At 36.1% G+C, this 26,501-nt stretch overlaps 1 protein-coding gene across 1 annotated transcript; it reads left to right on the plus strand.

Moving 5' to 3' along the window:
* Positions 1 to 836: 836 nt before the first annotated feature.
* Positions 837 to 24,771, plus strand: LOC150085348 (uncharacterized). Its single transcript, XM_090373169.1, has 2 exons — positions 837 to 994; positions 21,073 to 24,771. Exons 1-2 carry the CDS (start codon positions 935 to 937, stop codon positions 24,748 to 24,750), a joined length of 3,738 nt encoding a protein of 1,245 aa, XP_090229295.1. The 5' UTR covers positions 837 to 934; the 3' UTR covers positions 24,751 to 24,771.
* The last annotated feature ends 1,730 nt before the right edge of the window (positions 24,772 to 26,501 follow it).

The raw sequence follows: 26,501 nt of genomic DNA on the forward strand, positions 1-26,501 counted from the left end.
GAAAGGAATAACGCTTCTTTTTAGGAGCCTATTCCTCTAAAATAACATTAAAATTCCTATAAAAATAAAACAAATTTAACTCACAGTTAATGATAAGGCTGGACTTCCTTTTATTTAGCAATATCAGTGACAAAACTCAAAATGTGAAGTGTTTTTATTCTCTTTTAAGAACCAGTTATATAACTCTCTTTGAGATATTATATAAAAAGCTGTGTATAACTTCCTTCCATAACTTCCGATATAAAAAGGAACGAAGAGTGGATTTTAAAATTAAACTTCTTAATTTAATCTCGAAAATCGATTATCCTTATAAATTGTTCATACGAATTGGATAATCCCGAATTAGTTTGAACAATTCACGTCATCCTAAAATAAGTCGCCTAATTTCAAATTATTCTGGAAAAAAAAATATTGCTTGATCTCTTCATCAGTTTAGAACTTCCAAAAGAAAATGCATTCTACCATTCTTTCATTTCTCTTGTTGACAGAAAGCTGAAAACTTTGAACTGTAATACGAATATCTGTAGTTAGTTCGAACTAAGTCACCGTTATTATGAATGAGTTTATAGATGGAAGTTCCCCTAACATAAAAAAACTTTTCACATATAAAACGAGAAGACCCTCGTTGGAAATTTCACGAGGTAATTATCACAGGTATAAAGTGTTCACACGACAAGATCTTGGGACATTTTAGCAGTGGAGAAACGCTAGCAAACGTTTCGCGTCACCCCGCTTTGACCAATTGTTGCCAGTGTCAGCAAAAATCGATTTGATTCACGTGCTCTATAAATGCCCGGATCGTGTCTCATAGCTTCATAGCTAAGCAGTATCAACATCCTTTTGCTATTCCACACATATTTAGTACAAACATTCCTTGAACGGACCTGCGATAGAAACTCCCGTGATTGCAAGAAGTCTGGAGATTCATGGCAACATGAGAGTTCTGATACGCCTTCAGCTGTTCTTTACAGCTCTGTTCTTTAAAGGATGGGCGGTAGGATATCTTTTTTTGCTATTGTCCAACTTTTGCAAAATTAAATGCAAGTATCCGACTTATTCTTTTAGTAGTAAGCGGAAATTCATAATCATTGTTATGATAGCGATTGTAGCGAAGTTTATATAAATATGTCTCTAATTTTAACTCGTCCAAAGTTGTTATGTTTAACTGTAATATAGTGCGAATAAATAAAGCAGTTAATTAATTTATTTTTAAAAAATAAATATTGATTTTAGAAGCGTAAATTTGTGAACTTCACCTTAATGGATTTGTCCATTTGGTAGAATACACAGCGTTGAAATTACCACACCGTCAATTTGGTTTGGCATGATTATTAAAGAACTTGGGGGCCCATTTGTGAATCTCGCTGGGAGGGGGAGGTGGCCCAGGATTTCGCTATTGAAAAGATAGTTATTTAACTGGATTTATTTAAACACGGTATGTTTTCTGTGAGAAAAAAATTGTAATTGTATATTGATGATAAGGTGGAAAGAAAAGATTTGGACAGACTCCCGGTTTGTCCACACCTGAGTAAGACCTAGGTGGTAGTTTAGATTCGGCATATAACGAGACGAATCTGCTACCTCACTGTCCAAACCAAACTACTTTTATCTTCTCGGGAGACCTTTTATTTGCAGTCCGATATTGAGGTACTGTTGTAGAATTTTACGAGCATCGGCGACTAGGGCCCTGTTGCTCCGTGTATATTATCTGTAAACTGCGTGTTCTGTGGTCGATTTTCTGTTTGCTGGACAAAGAACTAGAGTTTCCGGGAGAAAAATAACATACTATCTCGCCTGAGACCGACTAACTCAGCTACGTTTAGGAAAAGGCCCATAAAAACTTCCTCCCATCATCTACAGGACTCGAACTCAGGTCTTTTCCGGGATTAGGGAGGACGATTAGCCTACCAACTGTGCTAACCACGAGGGCTTGTAGACTAGCCCAACCATCATTATTTTATCTTCATTTATGTTTATAAGCTATGCAAATATCCTTTGTTGGATATAACTAATGTATTTGTGGTCAAATTTTAGTATCAGTCTAATACTAGCCCACTTTTAATTTTTAATTTATAAAAGCTATTCGTAACATTATTTGTCATGTAATTTCATTAGCAAAAAATTTTAGTATACATATATAAGAACTGTTTGTTCTTCTACTGGAAACTGATTAAGTCGAAGACCGATAAAAAAAAAGAAAAAAAAGCTTAACTAGTCAAAAATTTACGCGGTGTGGGTACGTTGTATATGCTTAACATATTAAATAAATGTGGAAACGATTAGTTTATAAAACAGTGGAACTCTATGCCCTTATACTGCTTGTGTATAGTAAGGAGAAAAATAATAGGCGGCTGAAGATCACTCACTAGGCTTCTTTCCCCTCTCTCTCTCTCACTCTATAGCGCGAATATGGAGTAGATAGGCCTAGCAAATGAAGCTTTTATACGCGTGTTATTTTTCCCTTACTATGGTAGGATGTTTGTGTGTGCCAAAAAAAAAAGGGTTAGTTGTTGTATTTTATGATGCATCTTAGACTGTATTGCGCCTGTGTATTATATCTGTAGGAATGTAAGTCACAAGTAGATTTTTGTAGACTGATAAATCTGAAATCGGGTGAACCTTGGATTGAGTTATACATGACTCTTTAATCGATGAACTTAAATCCAACGACATTAGAAGCCAAGTTAATAAAATAATATATGTTATTAAATTGGTTAATAATTACGTAGTCAGTATCTTAATCCTCTTCTTTTAAATGTTTATCTGACCTTGCGAATTTTAAGGACTGCTAAGGATGAAAAACATGGAACGATTAATGGGAAGTCCTCTACTTCCTCATCTTCAGGACTAACTACACCCCCACTAAAGAATCCTTTTAAGAAATGCTCCAATCGATTACAGGAATTGAACTCAGACCTCTTTAAACGAGCGATATGTTTTTAATTTTTTATAATTAAATTCAGTTTTTTTTGTTAGTTTGAATTACGCTGCTCAGTTACTGGTTGTTTGATCATCAGCTTACAGTTAAATTTTGATACTGCGAAACTATGTTCATTCTAACAGAAAAAAAATGTTTATTATAAATATACTGCTTTTCCTGTTTTTTTTTTGCCATTATATATACACTCATACATGAAATTTACAGGCACACCATAATGACGCCTTTGTTGCCTTGGCGCTTAACACATATATTAGTACATTTTCCTATAATTTCCTATTATATAATAATAATTATTATTATATTATATTTAAACGAGACTCGGAAAGTAGAGGGCGCTCTAATAAATTTATAAAATTTTAAAGTTATTAAAAATACAGATACAGTATTACTATAACGTTTATTACAGTAATAAAATATATTTATTAATTTATGTATGTACACGTTGTTACACTCGGTAGATAAAGGTTTTAAAAATAAGTTATTACTTAATTGCTCACGTGATTCATTGTCTCCAGCCAATCAAAATTTATCAAATGAAAAAAAAAGAAATATTGTTTCTGAATTTATTATTTCTAAGTTTATTTGGATAAATTTTATTCAGAATGATGAAATTTAAAATAGCTGTTATGTATCTAATCGCAATTTCTTAAATTTTTAAGTCATTAAATAAAAAATTAAAAAAAATTCAGATACCTTTTTATTTTTCTAAGTATAAAATGAGCGTGAAACAAAGGATTTTTCCTCGTTTTTATTAGATTAAGTCGATTGAGAGTGTTTAATTACACTTGGATGGTGAAATGATTATTGTCACCATTCAGTTGTTTTAATTGAGTGCATATTCTGAGAAAATAATGGTTTGTCCAAGGTGCATTTTATCTCTGTTACCAGCTGCGACTAAATAATTTATATAAGCGCTAGCTATCCATTAAGGTTATGGAATCGCTCACCTAATTCTAATTAAAGGAATAATTTAACGGGGGAAGTGCACACATTTCATAGAGTCCATTAATGACTTAAGAATCACCTATCAAATATCTCTAGTGGCAAATGTCTAAAGATGGCAAATGTCACCATTGCAATCATAGCTGACATGCAGGGGATAAATGCATTTTCATATGAGCAATCTGATGCAGGATTCTACATTTGCCATTATGATTCACCCATTTGAAGCGCCATCTGTTGGTAAGTAAACATTGAAAATTGCCTGCGGGAAGTGACGTAATCTTCTGATCTAAGTGTTAATTATCTAATTAACCTATTGGTAAGTAGGTTAAGTGTCCATTTTTCTTTATGAATTTACACTACAGGCAATTTCTGAATTAGATAATTCTGTTCAAACAGGATTCGGAATATCGAACGTAAAAGTCAAGCTTTTATTGCTTGTTTTGTATTCTTATTATTGAGATTTTAATTCAAACAATTTTATTTATTAAAAATTGAAAACTGTCAAAATTAAAATATATCAAATATTAAAATTTTATTAAATTGTTAAAAAACAAACTATTATTTTATTTTAAACTAATGACTTCGCCCCATGATCGCCAACCCCCGCGCACGCTTTTCTATCTAAAATGTAGAGGTATCCTGCTGGAAGAACCCATTCTTTTATTGATACAACACAGCCATGAATGGATGTGCCTGGTCGGAAACTATTTCGAGATAATCTGTGACATCCAAATGTTAATCCGCTGGTATCAAGGGGGCCTAATGTGTATCACGAAACACGCACACACACACACACACACACACACACACACACACACACACACACACACACACACACACACACACACACACACACACACACACTCTCTCTCTCTCACACACATCATTACACTGCCGCCACCAACCAGCACTGATGATCCCTGGATGACTCCATGTCCTTGTGCTGTTTTCACCATATTCTGGTACCCCCTATCAATATGAAACAGCTAGAAACGGGATTTTTCAGACCAGAAAAATTCTTTCAATGTCGAGTGCCCTCCCAAGTACATGGTAACTGTACCTTCTTGTTTTTTGCTGACAGGGGTGGAACTCGGTTCGGTCATCCGCTGCAATAGCTCATTTACAAGATACGAGGAATTGTATTGTGATTCTAAAATAACTCTGGTTACCACCGTTGTTCCGGGTTGTTATTTGACTCATTGAAGCCTTTTTTGTTCGCCTTCAGAAGTCATGTCAGTCTCTGTGACCAATAGATGCCAATAGAAACCAACAAGTTGTTTTTGATCACTGGATGGCTGTTGTATGGATGTTATTTGTTTATTGGACATGTCGATACACCTGAGGCTACAGTTCGTGAAAACCCAGTAGTGTTCAAAATCCCAGCGCTTAAATCTTTCGTCTTGCCATTTTCACATTGAATTGCACCTATACAGCAGCTCTACGTACTATCCACCTGCTTCTATATCGCATGATGCAAACATATAATGCTGTTACTGAAAGGGAACTCCACTTCATAAAAATGGTAGGTGTACGTGAGTGGCCCTTTATTAGGTAGTCTCCATTTCCATTCGAGGATGACCGTCATATCCATTTATTCCTGTGATCAGTCTCCGATGGTTCAAGATTCCAGTGACTGCACTAGCTGTGGAAGATGCTACATACATTTCTGAACTTAGCTGGTCGTGTAGCGCATAGCCAGCATTATGGGTGAATGTGGTTCGCAAGGCTGTTCAGATACACCCTCCGTATGAAAGTGACCTCTATGATAAAGAGAGAACCTGTGCTATATGACCAAACTGGTCATATATGCTACAAGGGCATCTATGAGCACGTCTCTCGCGTGGTCGCCGACGTTGCGTGACTCTTCTATAGTACCCTTATAAGGGCTCCACCGAATTCCTGTGGCTTTATAAGTTTGTCGTAACACATGACCCCACACTCTATGGGCTACTTCATTTGCCTGCAAATACACTCGTGCAAATATCCAAACTCTGGTTGCTCTAATTAAACTGGTAGAGCAGTGCACATTGTGTGCTGTTCGTTTTTAATAAGAGACACAGCTGCTGTTATTAATATGTTATTAATTGTATCAGACAGCCCAGTTCTTATATAGATTGGCCAGTAAATCGGAACGTCTTGCCATGGTGGATTTTAATTTCTCACATACTGATTGGAACACTTGTATTTGCTCGCTCACTGAGTAGCAAAGGATCACTTCTGGATTTATTGGATTGATTGTTTTCTATACTATTATGTTTTTTTAATGAAAATCCCAAAGAGAAAAGGTATTAGAATCTATAGTACTGTGCATAGGTTGCAAACAAAGAATTGAAGTAGAATGGATAAATAAGGAAGAAAAAAAGTTTGTTCTCTCCATGAAAATATCTATAGAAAATTTCTCTCATCCTCCGTCTCATAGACATGTGATATTCTCACTTGAGACCGACTAACTCGGCCACATTGTGATAAAAGCCCATAAAAATTCCTCACGTCGTCGGAGAGACTCTAAATGAGGCCTTTTCCACCTGGTGGGGAGTATTGTGATTGTACCAACTGTGCTTCCCACGAGGGCAAGGTAGGTGGGAGGACAATGTTCGGGTAGCCCTAATATATAACAGTTTTTTTTTTTTAGTAGAGATGTGTGATCTTGTCTAGAAATCTGAGTGTCATCGAAGATAACATAGGTGCTTTAGACTCCTTTGTAGGAGAAATAAAACAGGGTCGAGTTTTAGAAGGATTGAGGTTAATTAAGTTTCCTTCCTCCATTGGAGAATTACCTGGAGACATGGGCACTGGCAGGATATTTTGCAAGGTGGTACATGTAGGATTAAAGTTTTTGTTCACCAAATTTTCGAATACATGCAATATCTTAATTAAGTCAAGTTTGACTGATTTACATGCACAGCCAGCCAACGTTTCGTGATCGGTGGGAGAAAGTACTGCGCAGACTAGGAAAAAAAAAAAACTAAAATTAATATTTTATTTATTTTTTTGTAGAATTTGTATTGTTTTAATGTTTCAATAAATTAATGCAAATATTAAAAATTGTGTATTACTTCGAAATCCGAAGGTGATGCACTTGCACCATGATGCCAGCGCCCATGTCTGGAGATCAGTATTTAAGGTGGATATTCTAGAAGTTGAGGCTGTTTGTTCAGGGTAAGCTTTCTTAAACTGGAAGGTAGAATGCAATGTGCTATCATCAACAAAACTATGGATAGGATTTCCTGTCAATGGAAGAAAGTCATTAAAATACAAGAGGAAAAGAGTGGGAGAAAGAACTGAACTTTGGAGAAAACCAGCATTAGTGGAGAAGTTAGAAGACAGAAAGCCATCTACTATCACGCACAATGAGCGGTCAGGGAGAAAACTGGATACCCAATTACAAAAACAGTTGGAAAACCATAAGATGAAGATTATTTAGAAGACCTTTATACCAAACTCGAACAAAAGCTTTTGAAATATGAAGTGCAACTGCTTGAGTTTCATGAAAATCTCCAATTGAATTTGTCCATGGATGGGTAACATAAGCAGTGTATAATCAGGAGCTCAGGAGCAGAGAGTTTGAGAACAAGTGGAGAAATACCATCAAAACCTGGGTGCTTTCTTGGCATCAAGACTGTTAAAATTATTTTGGCATCCTTTTTACGGAAGACCACAGGAAGCATTGAATGGAGTGCACTGGAAATGGTAAGAGGTGGTTTACCAAGATAGATCATCAATACACGTGTTAGAAGAAAAATAGGATGCTAGCAGGTCAGGTTTTTCTTTAGCTGAAATGACAACAGAACCATTCGGTTTTGACAGAGGTGGGAGTAGAGATGGGCAAAACTTGCAGCCATTAGCTTTTACAAGAGACCAGAATACTTGACTACCATTTCGACAAAAAGCAAGTTTTCTACTCTTTGAAAATCTAGTTTGGACTGATTAATAACTGCTTTACGATTGTTGTGAGCTTTGGTGTAGCAGAAAATGAACCTGGAGATTTGGATGCAAGCCTGTTGCTATATTCAATATTCTTATCTTGAACAGCCTTAGAATATTTATTGGAAAACCAAGGGTTAGATAAAGGATGAGATTATAAGGTGGAGTGTGGTATAAAGGATTTCATCCCTAGGTAAGTGAAATTTCACTGATATGATCTGAACAAACGTTGACATCAGATAATTAATAACAGTAATCGAACCAAGGAAAAGAAGTCTCTCGCAGCATTATCATCCCATTTTGCATTCTTGTAATGCCAAACAACACGAGGTTGAGAATGGCCACGAGAGAAATTCTCCATTGGAGACGAGACCATCACCAAGTTGTGATCTGAGGTGCGTAGAGTATCACTCACCTTGACCGTGTACTTGGAAGGGTTGTTTGTGAGAAAAAAGATCAAGAGTGTTGGCTATGTGGTTAAGACTCTCTCATCGTGGATACACGATGAGAGAGCCATAACCAAACGGACTCTACAAGGATTCCTTAATTGTTTGGCCAAACCTGCATTCAAACTACCGTATCGCCTTCATCCTTTGTAACGTATAGAGTAATTCTACTTCTAGTTGCGTATTGCTCGTTTGCTATTTGAATAAATAAAATAAAGAAATAAATAGATTTTAAAGGATCTGCGCGAAATGAACTTATTAACTTTTTATTTAAATAAAAATACGTACAACCGAGAAATCAAGAAAATGGGAAATGAAAACTGTTCGTGGTAACACAATCCATGCTTTATGGGAGTAGGACTGCAACTTCATTCACCAAATGGCAGTTATATTAAACAAACCACAGTTGCTCAGAGTTATGAGGTTTTAGTGGCCTAATATAAATTAAAAAGTCTCATTTTCGGCTGTGCCGAGGCCAAGAAATGCTGGTTTGAAAATTAATATACTATTACGATGTTTTTTTACGTATTTTAGATCAGTGGATTTTGCATTATAATAATTCAGGATAATTAAGTGGCGTCATAACTTTATAAACGTAAAACCGTGTATATTTTGAACTTGTAAAACATAACCAGACAGCGAATAAATTTTCGGTATTTAAAAAGTCAAACATTTTATAATTAATTAATATACAAAAATGTTGCATATCTCCAACTTCGTTAACATAGAAACTGAAGTTTTGATTACAAAACTTTTCTGCGTTGCTAATTAGTTTATTAATGACTTTAGTAAATAGAAAAATAACAATCGAACTACTTATGTGGAAGTTATATACAAAGACCACCAATTTACACGAACGCAAACCTTATAAACTTGCCGAACTGTTTCCCCTGAATTCCTTCGCGGAACCTCACAACAACGAAGAACTTTATTACAAGTTTGAAGGTGTCTTTTCTGGTCACTGCCTCCATCGGGATCTTATTATCTTGCCGAGAAGCTCTTTTGTGCTGTTACGTGGTATACACAATAGAACTAGTCTTGCCATTATGAGGTGAAAAATGAGATCCATGAAAGTTCGCTAGAAAAGCGAGTGACATCAAAAGCTTTGTCACAAGATGGCTATCTTTTATCGATATACTGTGATCATTGTTTCCAAAACCTTCTAATACAAATAATTAACCTAAAAATATTAGCAGAACGACAGGTGATTGCTGCTTGTCAACTTATATGATTATAGATCTACCAACTAGTCAATCCTTGACTATTAGCCAGCATTGCATCTTTTGTAATTCTGTAAATGTTATAATTTTTGTTCAGTTCACGAAAAGCATGGAATTTAAATAATTTCTGATAATGTTAATCCTTTTCGAAATATTTAAGTTTCTAAAATTATCTTAAAATTTTCTTCATATAGAATGCGAAAAATTGCAACAGAACAAGAATTCCAAAAGTTGGAATGAAGATACCGTTGAGTTCCTGCGAATGATATTATTTAAAAAATAATAAAACTAGTTTTTTTTTTATAAATGGACATGTTCCTTAGTCGATATTTGTTTGAATTAACGCTAACAATTATTCCATAATAATATATTAATATTTTTTCCATTATTTTATTAAAACAGCCACGAGAGATATTGGTGCTTGAGAGATATTGAAAATGAAAAGAAAGATTTAAAATCGTTATTCTAAATCTATTGTCACTATTTGAAATTATAACCGCGATGATAATTTCAATTATAGTATTACTAATAATTAATTTAAAAGCTATAAATAGTAGTAAAGTACACTCTGTAAAACCCTGAACTTTAGAATCTGGCACATTTTACAATCGCATTTGTCTTTAAGAATCCTAGTAAAAAACAAAAGAATGACATTTCTTTCTTTATAAAGATGGATTATCTTGTCCTTTAATCTGCAGATCAAACTTGCCTTTGCGTCAAGTTGCCCTGGTATTGCATTACTTCCAAACCGATAGCTCATCAATAGGTTAATTTGCCATTCGTTTAAAAGATGAAATTGCTGTTTCGGGTCTAATTGGTCTCATTAATAGGCGTTGTCTAATAGCAACACTCAAACAAAGCAGTTGTAAAGAAGTTGTTCGATGTGAATTGCCATGCGGTATACGAAATCAGTTTTCAAAGTCATAATATAGCTAAAGCTACACTATATGACAAAATTAAGAGCAGAACAAAATGTTTTTCATGAATATTTTATTGTCAACAGTGTCGCTGAAGGCGAATATTTGATATAGTAGGCATCCTGGCATGCAAATTCTGAGTATCCAATAGAAATTGAACTATCAACGCACATTATGCAAATTATTTAGGCCTATGAAAACATACGTTGCGACGACATCACTTCTTTCCCGTTTTTTTGGCTTGCTCAGTGGGACAGCCACATTTCCAGTACTCAGGATGACAAGTCATCGTCGTTTAGATGATTCTTTGAGATGACGGGCAGTCGCAAGCAGTGCAAAGTGTGTTAAGTGTCTAACGGCACCAGGGGTTTCCCGTTTCCCCCATCTCCGCGTTGCTTTCATTGTGAGTGTACCAGTTCATTGGGAAGGCCAGAGATTTAAAAGTGTGTGGATCATGTGAGTGTGTTATGTTATGTACCGTTGTTCTTCTGGCCATTTAGTCGCTGGACCCCAGCTGAGGCCCAACGTTGCCCGCACTTCGCCCCGTGGAGGCAGACCAGGTAACCACTAGTTTAAATTTGCACTCTGGCAGGTCCTGCCACCTAGTTTCCTGGGATTTCAGTGGCTAGGACCTTTCAAAAAAAAAAAAAAAAAAAAATTTGCATGGGAATATTGCGCTAGAATTGGAAAAGCCAAAATGGTGGGCGAACAGCGTAATTTAGACACGGTTATTTTTGGCGTGTGGGGCATTCGCTTGCATACAGATAGAGTTGGGTAGGGAGAATGAAGACTGGGGGAATAAAGACAGAAGAATGGGGTCAATAGGGAAGACGACCCCAGGTGGAATCAGTGGGGCATGCCCATACCCAACCAGACGGAAGAGTGGGGTCGGCAAGGAAGGGAGGATACAGGAAAGCCGTCGCCTTCCCCCCGCCGGGGTAAGGGAGAAGAAAGGGCCGAACAAGGGAGCCGGCTCAGATCACTAACATGGCGTGTATGCAGCAAAGCTGTGGCTTCGTCAGGTCCGTGACAGTGTGTACAGTCCATTAGTTGGTCAGTGTTGGGATAGGATCTCATCCACTGCTGTTCCAATAATCAGGATGTCAGTGTGGGATGGTGTCACTAAGTGGATATAGTTCTCATCCAGTAAAGTCCTAGTCATTGTTGTCCGTTTCAGTTGTCAGAGTTCCAGTGTCGAGTTTAGGGAAGTTGTGGTAATGCTCGTAGTCTGCTGAACAGTTCGTGCGCAAATTTCGAGAGAGCTCTATAGTACTCCTCCTTCCACAGTACAAGGTGTTCCCGATCCTTCGGGTTGAAACATATTTTTGTTATAAAGTGACATCTTGTATCATCAAAGAGGGGGCATTCATGCATCAGATGTGTCCATGTCTGATTTTCACGGCAGTGGCATAGTGGTGATTCTTTTATTCCGAAGGTCGAAAGTTTGGCATTTAAGGAACCATGTCCCATTAGAAGGAAGGTGGTGTGGAGCCCCGGTGAGAACTAGGCCGGCTGGTGGGGGTAGACTTGGGTAACGTCCGGGATAAATTTCCGGGTTATGGCGCCTTTAGTTGATTCTGCCCATCGGGACTGCCAGGTTTGCCGGAGATGGTTGATAAGACGTTTTTTCTTATGTTGCTGTTGTTGGCTGGATCGGTAGTGAAGCCGATGCAGGATACACTTTTACCTCTGGACAGTTGAAAGAGCATGCCGCAGCGGACAATTTCCAGGTCCAGGGGGAGTGATCCTGCCAGGGCCTGCAGCGCATGAGAGCTGACAGTGCAGCATGCTCTTGTGATGGTGAGCAAGATGCTACGCTGTATTGATTCTAATTTCCTTTTGTTCACAGCCGTCGCAAGCAGTGGTGCGTTGGCTTAATGAGTCACGCAGTGTCGTCTCGGCACTATGGAGGCAATTTCAGAAGGCAGGAACCACTAAAAGAAGAGCCCGCCAAGGTCGCCCGAGGGCTACGTTAACCAGAACAGACCTGTATCTAGCTCTAACAAGACGGGGATCTTACTATGTCCTGTCATCAACTGTCTCTTGAGGTTAATGCGGCCACAGGTGAAAACATTTCCAACCGAAGTGTGTTAAGAAGGCTCAATTCAAGTGGACTCTACGTAAGGAAGCCAGTGGTTTGTATCCCATTAACCCCAAACCACCGCAGAGCTCGTCGAAACTGGTGACTTGGAGCCCTGACAAATGGAGTACAGTTCGGTTCTCTGATGAGTACCGTTTTAGCCTACAAACAGATTATAGACGTTATTTCATCTGGAGACAACGAGGAATGCGGTACCTTCCCTCCAACATTGGAGAAAAGGACACTTACGGTGGAGGTGGTATTCTCATGTGGGAAGGAATAATGATCAACGGCTGCACCACTCTTCATGTTTTGACAGGGGTACCGTAACTGCGCAGAGGTACCGAGAACAGATCCTCGAACCGTATGTGCCACTTTTTAGGGGTGCGGTTGGCCCAGATTTTCTTTTCATGCACGACAACGCCACTGCATATAGAATTCAAGTGGTGGAGACTGCCATGGCCAGCACGATCACCAAACTTAAATCCAATCGAACATGTGTGGGACGCCCTTTGGCGTCGCATTGCAGACAGACAACCAACTCCTCGGTCACCTGGCGAGGTAATGTTGAGCTAATGCTGGTGGAAGAATCGATTTGTTGCCACAGAATCTTTTAGAACACTTTTATATCGAGCGTAGTTCACCGCTGTCAGGCCTGTTTAGCCGTTGGAGGGGATCTTACGTACTAATTTCATGTGACCATATTTTCGAGAAAATTGTGTTGACTTCTGTAATGTGACCTTTTTGGAAATTCTTATACAACCCCTATAAATGTTCCATATACCTGTTCGAAGTTATTCGCTGTCTCCTCATTTTATCGTTATTCTATGGTGTCCTGCCATACCAAAATTTGTCCCGGTTCATCTCAAGCTGCATAAGTTACACCACGTTCTTTTAATTTTGTTGAGCAGTGTATCTTTTGAAAGTAGTGCAATACTAGGGGACTCCTTGCAAAGGCAAGTTTGTTCTGCAGCGAGAATTAAGATCATTACATTATACATGCAGTTTAAATGTCCTGCTGTCCGCAAAAACAGATGATTGGCAATATAGTCGTTATAAATATTTATAGATGTAAATAAGTTGTTTATACTTAATATATATTGAAATATGGTCTTCAAAAAATGCTCACTGGGTACCTCTCTTAAATCTGAAAAATTTTAAAATCCGGTTCCTCTCAATCTCAACCACAGGCAGTTATACTCAGTTTGTAACAGATGTCTATAGGAATCTTAAGAGGACCTTCAAAATTGAGCAGATCGCGAAAGAAGTTCAATGACGCATTTGTATGTGATTATAGGGATAAGATATAGTTGTACATAATTTACCGGTGAAGGAAATGTTGAAAACTCCAATAAATTTCTGCCAAATGTTCCTACTGTCGGTTATAATATGCGGGTGTTATCAGTATACGTGTTTGGAATGCTAAACATCTTGAATATTTCCTTCATATATCAAGAAATTGGATTTTTGGATGAATAAGAGCAATGTTCGTTTCTGAAATGTTCAACTAAACATAATTATTTCCTTACAAGTATTATAAACTGCTACGAATAAATTACAATAAATAAAAGTCAATAAATCTTTAGTAAAAGTTTGTCATATCTATTAAATTCAAGGTCGATGTGGTATTTATTTAAACGGAGTCTGTTTCAAATCAAGAGAAATATTCAGCAGTTTTCTTTAGTGGTCACATGACTGGGAGATCTCTTCTAAAATTCTTAAGAAGAAAAATCTTATTAAAATATCCTGTGGAATTCTTTCATTCCTTACGCTGTACTGACATTTTGATATAATTTACAAAAAATAAAATAAAATAAACTTAATATTCTACTCCTGAAAAACAGGAGGTGGGGAAATGAAAGGGGTAAAAAATTCAGCACACAAAAGTAATATTCTTCTGGGGTTGTTAAATTTATACAGATATTTCGATGTAAGCTCATAAACTTTCTTCCTCGTTATGTACGTTTGAAAAGCTTTTATGGGCGTATAGTAACTTATATTCTATTAAAACTTAGCCAAACCTCACTCTGCAAATGGTAAATCCATTTTTGTTTAGCTAACAAGATTATAAAGTCTATTAGCCTGCCTTTACTTTCACTGGATTATTCTTTTCGCCCAAACAATTTTAGCTAGCGCATTCCGCAACCAATCTTTGTCTTCTTATTGCAGAACTGTTAGTTAGGGGAAGCCAGCAACTCCAACCTCTGGGGTGGAAACAAATCGTCCGCGAGTGACAACTTGGATGTTACCGCTTTATATCAAGCTGTAAAGTGATTTATTTTAAGAATTAAAATAAACAGAAGAAATTCTGAGCATCGAATTCCTTTATTCCGGTATTGCTGAGGAGGTTAACGTATTATTAAAAATATTTATCCATCAACAGGAACGTTTCTGGAAGTTGTTCCTGTAGAATTCAGACTTCAAATGTGTGGGCTACAGAGCTTGGTACCTTAGAAGGGATCCCATTGAAGTTTATAAGGCTCTGAGGGAGAAAGAAGGGACAGTAAAATGAATCAAATAAAATTTTTACGGTTATAAATTATTTTAGACTGGATGGCAGGACGATTTCTTTTGGCCAGCGAGTTGTTAAATGCTGGAATAAGTTACTTCAGAATTTGGGAGAACATCCACTCCTCCCAAATTTGATATCCCAATTGTGGAGGCGGCCCTCGTGGGTTTCAACTGTTTGCTATACAGGGCTTTCAGAGGAGACGAGTATTACTACAATTTGAGGATCATCACATGTGATTGATTGGAGTGTTTCGACGTTCTATGGAAAATTGTGGAGGAAGTGTACAGTCCAGGTCATGGAAGACATATACAACTAATGTGCCTTCACTGTATCATACCGGGTGATATATTGTACGGTGTTGTAAATAGGTGGCGGGGTTTCCGGAACGCTGGCTGGAACCGCCTAGTTTATTAAATAAATAAATAAAGATCCTTGCAGGTATCACAGTGGTTATAATCACTGTGTCCTCTCCATGTTGGGCAGAAAAGACCAGGGTTCGAGTCCAGTCAATGACAGGAGGAATATTTATGGGCTTTTTTCAGTCCATGGCTTAGTCTCTAAGTTTCAAGTAAGGATATCAAAATTTTCTTTTCTCCGGGAAAAACTCGTTTTTTCGTCCAGTAAAACAGGCGAACTGACCAGAGAAGACAAGCAGTTTATGGATATAATACATATGGGTGGATGAGATTGTTTCGGTAACCCTAATTATGATATTTTAAAAAAATAAAAATTAATAATAAAAAGTTCCAAGAGAAGTATCCCTAGACAGCTCGTGCAAGGTTGATCAAGAGTCACGCCATCATCAGTACCGATATCTGATCCTAACTGCTAGACGAGATAATAAAAAACTCTTTTCAGAATGAAGGTGAAATTCCAGAATTGAAAATTTGATGGACAAGACCGGATGATTCAGTCTACAGTCAAATTCTCCACATGTCCTTATTTAGAGAGGAACTAGAAACAAGGTCATAAATATCAGAAACAAGAGATCAGTACGTGGTCTGGTAGTCTAACTGGATATGTATCTTTATATTACGCATATTTCAGAAAGTACATGCTTTACCCATAAATACTCATGTGAACTGCCACGCTATATCAAATTTCATTGATATGTATTAATTTTTGCTTATATATCTTAACCTTTTTCCATCAGTGTAGATTAGAATTGTTTGCTATTTCCAATTAAGAAGGATGATTATGATTTTAGTAAAATAGTAGATGTTTGTTTCTCGCTGGGGACGAGAGATTTTAATTTGCTCCAAAGAATATCTATATAAGTGACAGGTAGCTCAAAGTTCGAGATTAAAAATAGTTAAATATTTGTATTTCTTCATGACTTTATTATCTATTGTTGACCTGCAGTCTAATGTTAAAGGTTACCTGTTTGACAGTTCATCGACCTAACTGTCACTATTTAGGAATCTATAGTAGTTCTTAAGGCAAAGAGTATTTTCGTTGTTAAGAACTTAAAATAGCTCTTGGGATAGACTGCAACTTCATATCTTCAATTAACTATATCCAGTTAATTTTTTTTCGTATATATCGAAATAAGAAACGATTGAATACACTGCATGACACTTATTATCTTCAAATTCCAAAAAAACAACCGGTTTTGTTGTAAATATTTAGGTATAAATAAATTTTATTTCATTCCAATTATCTAAACTAAACTTGTACATAGCTAGTAGAAGTTCGATTTAAAAATATTATCTTAGAAAAGAAAAGCTATTCATATAAATTAGTAATTAACAAGTAAAAATTAAATGAAATTAATAATAATTAAAAGATTTAAACTTAAATATTATTGTTCAAATGTTTTTATATAAATTTTTTGATATACTTATCTGTGTTTATATTAAATATGGCAACTTGCTATTCCGATATATTATATTTATTTTTCAAGAATTCAGTACTCTTTTAAAACTTTACAGTTAGCTTAAATGATACACTTTGAGCCTCATTTCTGCTAAACTATGAGAGAAAGCATTCATTTAATGTAAAAAAAAAAAAAAAAAACAACAACAAAGAAAAGCAAAGCAAAACAACAGTAAACATGCATAGTTTCCATGCGTTGCTATGTGTGACGTCATTCCATCCTAATGCGCCCTCTATCAATTCACTACCAAAACAAATAAATACAAAATATAAAATATTTAAATATAAAATTCTGAGGCAAATAATGAGCTTTAATGTTAGTTATAGTAATAGCAGTAATAGTAATAGTATTCACTGTATAGTGCAAGGAAGCCACAGGCTTTATCAGTACTTGTAAAAAAAAAATTAATTAAATTTTAAAAAATAAATAATAATAACAAATAAATAAATAAACCCGACCAAGTAGATAATAAAATACAAATTATATGCTTCCCTCCTCACACAGGTAAGTATCCAGTAGACCTTTTAATTTATTCAAACTGTCAAGTTCAACTACCTGCGAGGGAAACCTGTTCCACCTATCAACGACTCGCTGGCTAACAGAAAACTTACTACAATCTAATCTAAACCTCAAGCCCTGTAATTTTAATTTATGACTTTTAGTTCTGGAATTGTTTAGAATAGTGAGTTCCACCTTCATTCATTTTACTAATCCCTCACAGAGCCTTATAAACCTCAATCAGGTCACCTCTGAGGTGCCTGATTGCCAAGCTTTGTAGCCCACATAATCGGAGTCTTTCCTAAGGTCGTCCTTCTGCTGATTTCACCATTCGAGTTATGAATCGCTTATTAAGAATAATTACTATTTTTTATGAACATAAGGAAATACGATTTAATTTAACCATCACTTAACAAAATTATGCAAAAAATTCATAAATATAATGTAATATGTAAAATTTTTACGTGTATGTATTTATCCCTGACTCCTTAGTTGTCAATTTTCATATGAACGAATTTGGGAGAACATCCACTCCTCCCAAATTTGATATCCCAATTGTGGAGGCGGCCCTCGTGGGTTTCAACTGTTTGCTGTACAGGGCTTTCAGAGGAGATTATTAAAAGTAGGACGATTCTGCGTACTTTCTAGAACAATCCTTAATCGAAGTCATTGCATTGGCTGCTCGCCAGTTATATCTATACTCGTATGATTAATACACAAGAAAACAGTATTCAAACAACCAAAAATAATTACAATAACATACTAAATATTCATTATAAACAGGCTAAACTTGCTCTCCAACCAGAAATACAACTTAGATTCCTCCCCATCCCTCCCTATAAATCAAAACGGGATCACTGGAAGCGGATATACATGTGTGATTTTCATTAAGGATTCAATGGAAAAATGAGACTTTCTGATTTATTTATCCCGTAGCACAGCAATGTCATTTTGCAATATATCTTCGTCTCATACAGACCATGTTGTGAGATTATCCTTATTGTCTTCACATACGCAGTGTCGACTACTACAGGGCTTCGTTAATTTCGTAACGATGTTCTGGATAAACACTTCCTGCAATGTATTTCTAAGCTTTACGAGGCAAAGTCAAGATTGCAGGGGGCTCTAAAATAACTTGTCAGCAGGAGATCGTTGCGTTGCTGCATTTGTCCATATTATTAATATACCAGCAGTTTTCTCATATGGCCGAATAACTCATTAGAAGGGATATAGAGTGCTAAACTAACATTTCTAACCATCTACCAAAGTTTCATCAAGCATAAAGCAGAATAAAATGTCATTGAACAGATCTTTTATAAGATTTGAATCCAATATGGCGAAATGTCATTTCAGTTTCGAAAGAATTCTGCTGTTAATGAAGATCAAAGGCAGGGAAACTAGTGGAACTCTCTTACATTCGCATTGGTTTGCTTTATTTATTCCTGATATTTTTGTTATAAGCTCAAAATTCTTTATCCTCCTATAAAACAAAAAAGGGGCAAATGATTTTTCATTGTTCTAAATCATAATTTTGTGTTTTTTAAACAGGGCTCTTTTTCATTTATAAGGTTTCGCAATTCCTTATATTAATTTAAGTTTTAACTTACAGTAATTAATTTAGTCATACTCGTGGACTTAGTAGCTTAATCATAATCCGTGTGTCTTCTAGGGCATCTAAGCAATTAATTCTATAAGGTTGTAAGAAAATGCTAGACACTACTATGCAGCGTATGTTTTTTGTGAAAACGTTTTATCTGAACGGTAGCGTCACTGAAATGAAGGGCGAGTTTCGGGTAAGATTTAATAGCTAAGAATATCTAAGCACATCGAAATAATCAAGTTGTTAAAATTTTGAAGAGACCATCGCCAATAAGGACAATAAGGAGGTCGTTGGCAAAAAATTTTCTGAGAAAGCTTGAAATCCTTCATTTCAAATGTACAGGAAATGACTATTGTGACACAGCGTGACTTTTTTAAAAGTGTTAGGCAAACCAAAGTTCGTTTGTTCGGCCGGTAGATGCATGATGGTTGAAAACTAAGGATTAATTTTTGAAGCGTTTCTTTGATAACATTTTGTCATTCTTTTATTACGTTATATTTCTTTCAGTTTGTTGGTTAGCTGTTTTGGTAAACCATTTCAAATATGGCCGAGGGTTCAAACGAAGTAGGAGGACAATACACTGTCTTTAGAATCAAAAAATTTATCTAGCTGCTAATAGTATTTCATCTATAAAGATTTTCGAATACTCCTTGCGAAATATTTATCGGATTCCAGTCATCATTAACAGATTGGTCAAAAATGTATGGACCTATAATCGATTGTTTGTCAGTTGCCCACACTGTAATCCTTAAAATTGTTTGAATGGACAATTTCTATTCAATAAAGATCCTTATCACTCCCGCACAGTAACTGTCTGTTAACAGAAGCACCGATGCCGATGTAGAACCTGAATGAAAAAGCAATCTGCTTCTATATATACATCGGTGATATCCACTCACAAAATTCAACCCTTCTTTCATTGTGATCTCCGTGTAGTTCTTGAACTAAGCATAATTCGCAGACATGAAAAATATGCCATTTAAGACCTTGCTTCTTGAGCGAATTTTCTAAAATATGCCTACGTGTTTAGTTAAAATAACTGATGTATTTGCATTTGCTGTGAATATTCGAGAATCTCTAGACAGAAGTTTGTCTAATTCCAGTATCCTTAAAACGTTGTAAATTCCTAATGAATTTACGACATTTTATTTGTCTATTTTAGGCATAGACATATGTTGTGGAAGCTCATGAATTGCGTATATGCTGTAACCGACCTGTATAATAACCTTTTAGAGCTCTCGTAGACATTTTATCTAAATTCATTGAGCTTTTACAATAAAGCATTACCTTTGTCAGAATTCGGTGGAGATTCAATAGAATCATCTCACTCTCACATGAGAATAGAGTACTGCTATGTGCCAATATCACCACCAACTTCTATGGTTACATATAACTCCTCTGACCGTTTGGTCGTCCCGGAGTTTAAACATAAAATTTATTTATTTATTATTATAGACGGCAAATGGTAGTCCAAATAATATCTCAGTGCAAGTTCGGAAGAGAACAGTGATGGCAAACGTAGGCTAATGCTTTGAACTTTGACCAATTTAGCTGCAATCGCAGCAGATCATGCCGTAATTTCGAAAAATAAATCCTGCAGCATGCTATGATCGCCAAAACCGCACATTGAAAGATCGAAAATGGGTCATGTGATCCAAAGAATTCTAGTTCTAGTTGAGTTTGCAAACAGCAGAACGGTATTGAAAAAATATGATGTCATGGATACATCATGTTTGGTACAGACAATCCGTAAATGTGGGCATGTTTTGCTTGGAGACTGTACTCCTGACACTGCTGCTTAGATATTGTTTACAGTGATCCCACAATCATTGCAGTGTACTCCTTTTTTGTTCGCACAGTCTTCCCTTCTATACACAATTTCAAAAGGATAATCAGGCATATCAGTTCTGCATCCAACACTATAAAAGAATTTCTGGAGCTCTCTAGCTCCATTGTGAGCATTTCATTAAACGCTACTGTCATTATATAGTTCATATTAACTGTTCAAAGTGGACTTTACGTTGTTCCAAATACTGAACGTTTATAATTATGTAATTGTTTAATACATAGAATTTATGAAGATTATTTATTTATTTTTATCTTTATTTTTCAGGAGATATCCAGTTCTGAATATGGGATTCGGCAGTCGCCTACACAAGAGATTATTGATCCATTATCGCATTTTGAAGATTCTGGTAGAGGAATTATTTATCCGGTTGAAAAGAAATCAAGCCTTTTCGGATCTGTTGATGACAAGAAAACAACTATTGGAAGAGTGGCTGACAAAAACTTTCTTTACGGGATCACTAGAGAAGATGGATCTCGTTACCTAAAACGAATTTTACACCCTGAAATTAAAAATTCGGGATCGTTATCTGAAAATTATTTGCAACTTGCCAAAGAGTTCCCGATTTACAATAAATTCAAAACAGATGGAATAATAGAAACGGCATTAAAATATGCTAGGAAAATGGAAGAAAGACCATCCTTTAGCCAGCAGGGCACTCTAAAAGGCCCCAAAATTCGTGAATTATATTCAGTTATTCAAGACAACCAACCTTTTCGGGATTACCCTAAAGATTCAAACCTTCTTATTTCAGAAAACTCCAATCTCGAAGATGAACTTAACTTCTTAAGCTCAAAAGGCAAACGCCATTTTGGAGCATTTTTAAATTCACGTGGAACTACATATTTGAATAGGACACATTTGAGGTCTTCCTTACAAAACGGTTTACCTGGTTTAAATGTGCCCCACAATGACAAACGATACTTTGGAGCATTCTTGAAATCTCATGGAAAATCTTATTTAGGAAAAGAAAACATAATACCATCTCAAACGGATCGATCCACGATAAATACTCAAACAGAAGATGATAAACGTAACGTTGGAGCATTTTTGAACTCTCGTGGGAAGCCGGTGTTTCCTAAGCGTGTAGAAGAGCCCCAAACAGAACTAACTTTACAAGGACAACCAGTTATCGAAAAGAAAAACCTTGCTGCTTTTCTAAAATCCCATGGTAAACCAGTGTTTACTAAAGCCAAGAAAAATTACCCAGAAGCAGGGAACGATTTTGAATTAGCTGTTTCAAATCCCAAAGATGACGAGAAACGCCATGTCGGAGCCTTCTTAAAGAGTCGGGGTAAGCCGGCTTTTAGTGTTATTACAGACAAAAAACGTGGAAATGAACCCTTTACTCAGACAAATTCAGAAGCAAAGCGCCATCTTGGCGCTTTTGTAAAAAGCCGTTGTAAACAAGTTTTCAGTGGAGAAGAAAGAAATCCAGATATCGAGAATTTTTCTCAATCAAACTCAGATTTAAATGTTGACAAACGCCATCTTGGAGCATTTCTAAACAGCCGTGGAAAGCCAGTATTCATTGACAAGAGCGCAAAGAGGAATGCAGATGATTCTACGTTTATGAATTCTGAACAGAACAGCGAAAAGCGTCATGTTGGTGCATTCTTAAAGAGTCGTGGTAAACCAATTTTCAATGGATTGGATACGAAACGTGGAACTGAATACTTTTCTATTGACGATTCTGAACCAAATAGTGAAAAGCGTTACCTAGGCGCATTTTTAAATAGTCGTGGAAAACCAGTATTTAATGGAGCAGAGACCAAACGTTCACGGGAAAATTATTTGCTAAATACTCTAATGAATGACAATAAAGGCAACTTCGGGGCATTTCTAAAAGCTCGTGGAAAGTCAATTTTTATTACCCCAGAAGTTAAAAAAGAAGCAGATAAAGACTCCACAAGTGACTTAGAATCCACCAATGTAAAACGTCATATTGGAGCAGTTGAGGCTCGTATAAAACAAATATATCTTAGAGCAAAACAACAGGGACAAGAAGAAAGTGGAGCACTTTCTTGTACTGATTTGGAATCGGAAGATGATACAAACGATAAATCATTGTCGCAGGGGCTCAGACAAGAATTTGATGACACAAAAATGGAAGACACAAAAATGGATGATGCAAAAATGGATGACATAGCCGAAGAAATATCTCAGTTTGATACTGAGAGTGATGGTGAAAGTCAGCCAATAAGATATTCAAAAACTCCAGGACAATCTAAATGCAGTGAATCAGACACTAATTTGAATAACTGTGTTTCAGAGTCTAATTTTATGGTCGATAAACGTCATTTGGGAGCGTTTTTAAAATCTCATGGTAAGCCAATATTCAAAGGTTCTGATGCGAAGAGAATGAGTGAAGAGAATCCAGTACCGCCAGACAGTTCCAACGATGAGAAAAGAAACCTTGCTGCATTTTTGAAACACCACGGGAAACCAACACTTAATGGAAGAAAATCAAAACGCCTTCCTGAAAGCGATGACAAAATAAATGCAAATAACTTTTTGCACTCTTATCATAAACCAGTGGACAGAGATTATGAAACAGCACAGATTACCGGATTGGAATTTGATGATGAAGATAAATCGCATTTAAAAATACGTGCTAGTAATTCTTATGATTCGGTATTGAAGAATAGAGAACGGAGAGAAATTTCTCAAGTGCCCACTAAAAAAGAACATTTTTCTTTAGAAAATTTAAATAGTTTAAACAATGATTACAAAATTCTCGAAAGAAATACCAGGGAATCTGTGTCTAGTGACATTTCGTACAAAAAACCACTAAACAAAAAACAAAGAGGTAATAAAGGAAAAAATTCTAGCAAAAAAGAGCGTGCTCTATTAAAGAAGTCAAATATCTTGCCGGAATCTGGCTATTCCAACTCAAACCAGCAAAGAGTATTTGCTACCAATAAAGAAAATAAAAAGTTTCATCCGGTGAAAACATCAAAAACTTTGCCAGGCGATTCTAAAATTGAATATTTTATCAAAAATATTTCAAAACTTGCTTATCCCGCACAAGATAGAAGAGTAATCAATTCTTCTCCTCGATTGAAGGATGCATCACCAAAGAATTTGCACAAAAAGGACACAGATGAAGCTAGTAATAAAAGTGATTGGAACGGAACTCCTGTTCTAAAAAATATTGATAAAACAGTGAACAGTAAAGTAGAAAACAAACAACCACAGATTAATAAAGGGTTTCCACGTAATGAAAATTTGAATCCGAACCCTAATTCTTTTAAGTCGAATGGAAAAATAAAATTTCCGAACAACTCAAAAGTTCATTATCGGCAATATCGTAGCCTGTTTGCTGATAACCTCGATTATTTAAAAGACCAAAATCTTCAAGAGAATCCCTCCATTTCTAATGATGGTACAGTGAAACGAAATGTTGCAGCTTTGGCAAGGAAAGGATGGCTTTCAAATTTTCGTGATCGTCCTTCCACATCATCTTTTAGAGTCTTGATACCATACGATTCAGATCTTAAGAGGCAGTCATTTAAACCAAGAATCTTACCAAATATTTTTGAGCACGATGATTGTGTAGAATATGAGCCAGATGGTAATGAAAATAATCTTGGAAGAAACATGATTGACAAAAGAAACATAGGAGCTCTAGCACGCTCTGGAAGATTACCTTTTTGGCATAGGCGTCGGGAACGGTGGGATTATAAAAGGGACAGGGAAAATGCGGCCTCAACTCGATTAGCAACTCCTCCTCCATTATTCGAGCTTTTTGCGAATAAAAGGCAACAACATTTTGATTATAATCGTACTCCTAAATTGGGAACATTTAAAAAATGCAAAAGGCAGCCACAGATTTTTATTCCAAGTGAAAATGAAGACAGCAATGATATTGACCTCATAGCTGACAAAGAACTTCGAGAAAGTCCAGGTGCTCATCATGTTGGTAGAAACAATTTTCTTACGTAGATATTAGGACATATCTGTTTATTTATTGACTTCTTATTAATTATTAAATTAAAGATTTGTTAATCAATGTTATTCTCTTAAAAATGTGGTGTCCATGATATATATTTCTCAAAACAGTAAATAAGAAAAATAAAAATAAGACGTATTTTATTAAAAAATTTAATGGTCGTTTTGAATTCAATAATAGTTGATCTCATAAGAAGCTATTTCTGATCAGAATGCATATTTCTGCTGTATTAAAAAAGGAACAAATAAATACCATAAATAACACGTTTATGAGAGAGCCATTCTTGTTAAATGTTTCGCTGTTTTTAATTTCCTTAGCGCATTTATGGATTAATAGCGAATTATTTATTATTTGAGAAATATGTCGAAATTAGAGTATGAACAAGTACTCCAATTTCGATATACCATTAATAAGTAGTTAGTTTTGTATTTTTGTATTTCTGCCGACACTGAAATTATTTCGAATCAGTGCGAAAAAAATTCAAGTGAGGTAGAAAATCTACCGAAGTTGATCCACATCTAGGAAGGCCTGTGACAGCAACCACTCTAGAAATGTACCAAGCTGTGGAAACCCTTGTACTGAATGAGAGACGTTTAAAGGTGTCCCAAATCTCTAGGGAATATGACATATCTGAGAGAACAGTTATAAACATACTCCATGAACATTTGGGGATGACTAAGGTCAGTGCAAGGTGGGTCCTCAGATTCCTGACCCCTGTGCAGAAGCAATTCGGAGTACGGTGTTGTGAGGAGAATTTAGAACGTTATGGAAGAGATCCTGAAACTTTCATCTCCAGGATTGTTACGGGTGATGAAACATGGGTCCATCACTGGGATCCTGAGACCAAGCAAGGATCAATGCAATGGAAGCACAAGGATTCTTCCAACACCCAAAAAATTTCGGACACAATCTGCAGCTGGAAAGATTACAGCCACCATTTTTTGGAATGCAGAGGGAATTTTGTACATTTACTACTTGGAACACAAGCAGACAGTCACTAGGGATTCATATGCATCCTACTATACAACCAAAGGGATGTCATAAAGGAAAAACGCCGGGTGTGCTGCTTCTTCAGGACAGCGCACGGGTCACATGCTGTTGCTGCTGATTTGAGAGACTGTGACTTTACAGAACTTATCCATCCACCTTACAGGCCGAATCTGGATCTCCAGTGATTATTTTCTGTTACGACACCTCAAGAAAAACATACGTGGACATGGCTTTGCTGATGATAATGTTTCTGCGTTATTTGATGGACAGAATTGCCATCAAAATGGAACAAGTGTACTGAAGTTCGCGGCAATTGCTATGGAAATCTTAATCGAAACATATCAAAAAATCATACACTTTATTGTTTTTATTGATTATTTGTTGTTAAAAATTTATAATAATTAAATTATTAATTGATAAATGGAAAAAATTCATTAGTTATAAATTGCTCATTCACAAGTTTTTTTAAAAATTACAATATCTTCTTTAAGTTTTCGTTATTTTATGCAACAGTGATATCAAAATAATGCATATTTTTGAAAAAAAATTCATTAGCCTTCTCTAGTTTAGAATTGAATATGTTTTTATGCAAACACCATATCCGGGGTCTATCATTCTGTTATGGCAATTCGCGACCAGCAGGTGGCTTGCAGAACCATCAGCGTTGCTTCCTCTTTAAATTGAGATTTATGGGATTATTTACATACATGTAACACCTTTATACGTATTTATGATAATGAGCAAGGTAATAATG

Source organism: Mastigoproctus giganteus, chromosome 5 (genome assembly GCF_048544385.1).
Source record: "Mastigoproctus giganteus isolate SK-2022 chromosome 5, ASM4854438v1, whole genome shotgun sequence".
Classification (NCBI taxonomy): Eukaryota; Metazoa; Arthropoda; class Arachnida; order Uropygi; family Thelyphonidae; genus Mastigoproctus; species Mastigoproctus giganteus.

Excerpts from the sequence above, each read along its gene's own strand:
- LOC150085348 (XM_090373169.1), top strand. The coding sequence starts at position 935 with ATGAGAGTTCTGATACGCCTTCAGCTGTTCTTTACAGCTCTGTTCTTT. Across the intron at positions 995-21,072 it reads TGTTCTTTAAAGGATGGGCG|GAGATATCCAGTTCTGAATA; the intron begins GTAGGATATCTT and ends TTTATTTTTCAG.